At 53.9% G+C, this 2,727-nt stretch overlaps 1 protein-coding gene across 1 annotated transcript in view; it reads left to right on the top strand.

Moving 5' to 3' along the window:
- Nucleotides 1-1,884, top strand: part of LOC119961323 (tonsoku-like protein) — a 32,266-nt gene extending 30,382 nt beyond the window's left edge. The window contains exon 8 of the mRNA XM_038788717.1: nucleotides 1,775-1,884. Within this exon, the coding sequence (XP_038644645.1) occupies nucleotides 1,775-1,884 (110 nt within the window). The remainder of the gene's footprint in view (nucleotides 1-1,774) is intronic.
- The last annotated feature ends 843 nt before the right edge of the window (nucleotides 1,885-2,727 follow it).

Here is a 2,727-nt window from a genome sequence, read left to right on the forward strand (position 1 = left end):
CACATCGCCCCTTCCCATTCCCCCCCACATCACCCCCTCCCCGCACCTCCTTCCCCCTCCCTCTCCCCCTTCCCCCTCACCTTCCCTCTCCCTCCCCCACCTCCCCCTCTCCCTCCCCCACCTCCCCCTCTCCCTCCCCCCACCTCCTTCCCCCCTTCCCCTCCCTCACCCCACATCGCCCCCTCCTCCTCCTTCCCATTCCCCTCCCCCCATCGCCCCTTCCCATTCCCCTCCCCCCCACATCGCCCCTTCCCATCCCCCCCCACATTGCCCCCTCCCCCTCACCTTCCACTCCCCACCTCCTTCCCACCTTCCCCTCCTCCTCCCCCTCACATTCCCCCTTCCACTCCCCCACTCATCCCACCCCCCTTACCTCCCCCTCCCCACCCTTCCCCTCCCCTCCCCACAGGTTCCTGCTGAGTAGGATGTACGGTGGGTTCCAGCGGTGGCAGAGGGTGGGTATTAGGAGGATGGGTGACCTGTTTATAGATGGGAGCTTTCCCCAGCCTGCAAGCGCTGGAGGACAAATTTAAATTGCCGCCAGGGAATGGCTTTAGGTATTTACAAGTGCAAACCTTCCTGAGGAAGCAGGTGGTGGCCTTCCCGCTGCTGCCACCATGGGGGATACAGGACAGAGTAGTGTCCGGTACATGGGTGGGGGAGGGGAAGGTGTCGGATATCTACCAGGAGCTTTCGGAGGTGGCGGAAACCCTGGTGGAGGAGCTGAGGGGCAAGTGGGAGGACGAGTTAGGAGGGGAGTTCGAGCTGGGACTATGGGCAGAAGCCCGAAGCAGGGTCAGTTCCTCCTCATCATGTGCCAGGCTCAGTCTAATACAATTTAAGTTAGTCCACCAGGCACAATGACGGCGGCGAGGATGAGCAAGTTTTTCGGGGTTGTGGTTAGATGTGTGAGGTGCGCGGGAAGCCCAGCAAATCATGTCCACATGTTTTGGGCATGCCCGAAACTGGGAGGGTTCTGGCAGGGGTTTGCCAAGGCAATGTCCACAGTGCTAAAAACACGGGTGGTGCCGAATCCAGAGGTGGTGATTCTCGGAGTGTCGGAAGATCCGGGAGTTCAGGGAGTGAAAGAGGCCGACGTCTTGGCCTTTGCCTCCCTGGTAGCGTGGAGACGGATCTTGTTAATGTGGAGGGACTCAAAGCCCCCGAGTGTGGAGACCTGGGTTAGTGACATGGCTGGGTTTCTCAGTCTCGAGGAAATAAAGTTTGCCTTAAGAGGGTCAATGTTAGGGTTCTCCCGGAGGTGGCAGCCGTTCGTCGACTTTCTTGGGGAAATTGAATTTAAAATGTCGGCAGGAGCAGCTTTCCGAGGGGGGGGGGAGGGGGGATTAGTTTATTTGTTATTTTAGGTGGTCTGTGAAGACAGGGCCGTTCAGGGAAATATCTATTTTTGCTCTTTGTTAATGTTTAACGCCTTTTTCTGTTTTGTTATAAACATTTACAAATATTTCAATAACAATATTTTTTTAGAAAGGAAAGGAATTCCTTGACTTCCTTTAGGACCTTGAGCATACGCAGTCCTCCGATGGTGTCAATATTGCTTTCGTCCTGGTACTGGAAGGACGTCCTTACGACCCTGTCCGTGGACTTCCCGAGTGCTTTGCGTTTGCGGATAATCGCGGATGGAATCTACAATTTGAGTTTGGGCGTACCCAGTCCACCACTCCTGTTGGAATACAGGATTCCGTCGCTCACATGCGGTGGGAGGTGTAGAATTTCTTTGGTGATATTCCGTATGATTTGGTCCAAATGGCAGAGCGTATTCTGCGATGCTGCGGAGAGGATCAAATGAAAATACATCCTGGGGGTGACATGGGTCTTCAGGATCCTGTCTTTCTGTGCTGGTCGGCGAGCCGCTGCCTGTAAAGCACTAGTCCAGTCTTTGAGCTTCTCCGACCACTCTCCTCTGTCACACCTGCCCATGGGTGTATTCGGGCTCCCAGGTATTTCTCTCTGTCCCCTGGAGGGATGTCGGCGATAACCTCTTTCAGTTTTCGCGATGGTTGTATACAAAGGTCTTCGACTTGTGAGTGAAGTGGAAGTGTTTGGTCTTAGTGACGTTAATCGCTGAGCCCACATTGGTGCAGAAAGTCTGGAGGAGCTTCAGGTTCTTTTCCATCTCTATATGAGAGTCACTCAGAAAAGCGATATCAGTCGCAAAGGCCAAAGCAGAGCAGTTGACTCGGTTCTCTCTCTCGGGCATGATGACCCCTGAGTTGGCCTCCTCCAGGGACCATATCAGTGGATCCAAATCTATGTTAAATAGCATTGGCGAGAGTGGGTCTCCTTGCTTGACACCCCTCTCTATCTTTATTTCAGCGGTCTTGGTTTTGTTACCTTCGACCATGGTAGTGTTGCCATTGTACAGGTCAGTGACCATCGTTATGAAATCTGGTGGTAGTCTCATTCTCTGTAATACTTTCACAATGAGCTGGTGCCCAACCGAGTCAAACACCTTGGCCAGATCGACAAAGACAACTGCGCGGTCCTTCCTGGTCTTTTTCACTCTCCCTTTATGATGATCTCGAGGATGGCAATGTTCTCATTGTACCCGGGAGTAGCTGCCAGGAAACCCTTCTGCCGAGGGTTCATCCAGACCGTCTCGCTGAGACGTTTCGCCATGATCTTGGTGAACAGGCGAAGCAGCATAGGACCGATGGTGATCGGGTGCCAGTTGTCGATATCTTTCGGGTGTTCCTGATCCTCGCA

Source organism: Scyliorhinus canicula, unplaced genomic scaffold, assembly GCF_902713615.1.
Source record: "Scyliorhinus canicula unplaced genomic scaffold, sScyCan1.1, whole genome shotgun sequence".
In the NCBI taxonomy this organism is placed as follows: Eukaryota; Metazoa; Chordata; class Chondrichthyes; order Carcharhiniformes; family Scyliorhinidae; genus Scyliorhinus; species Scyliorhinus canicula.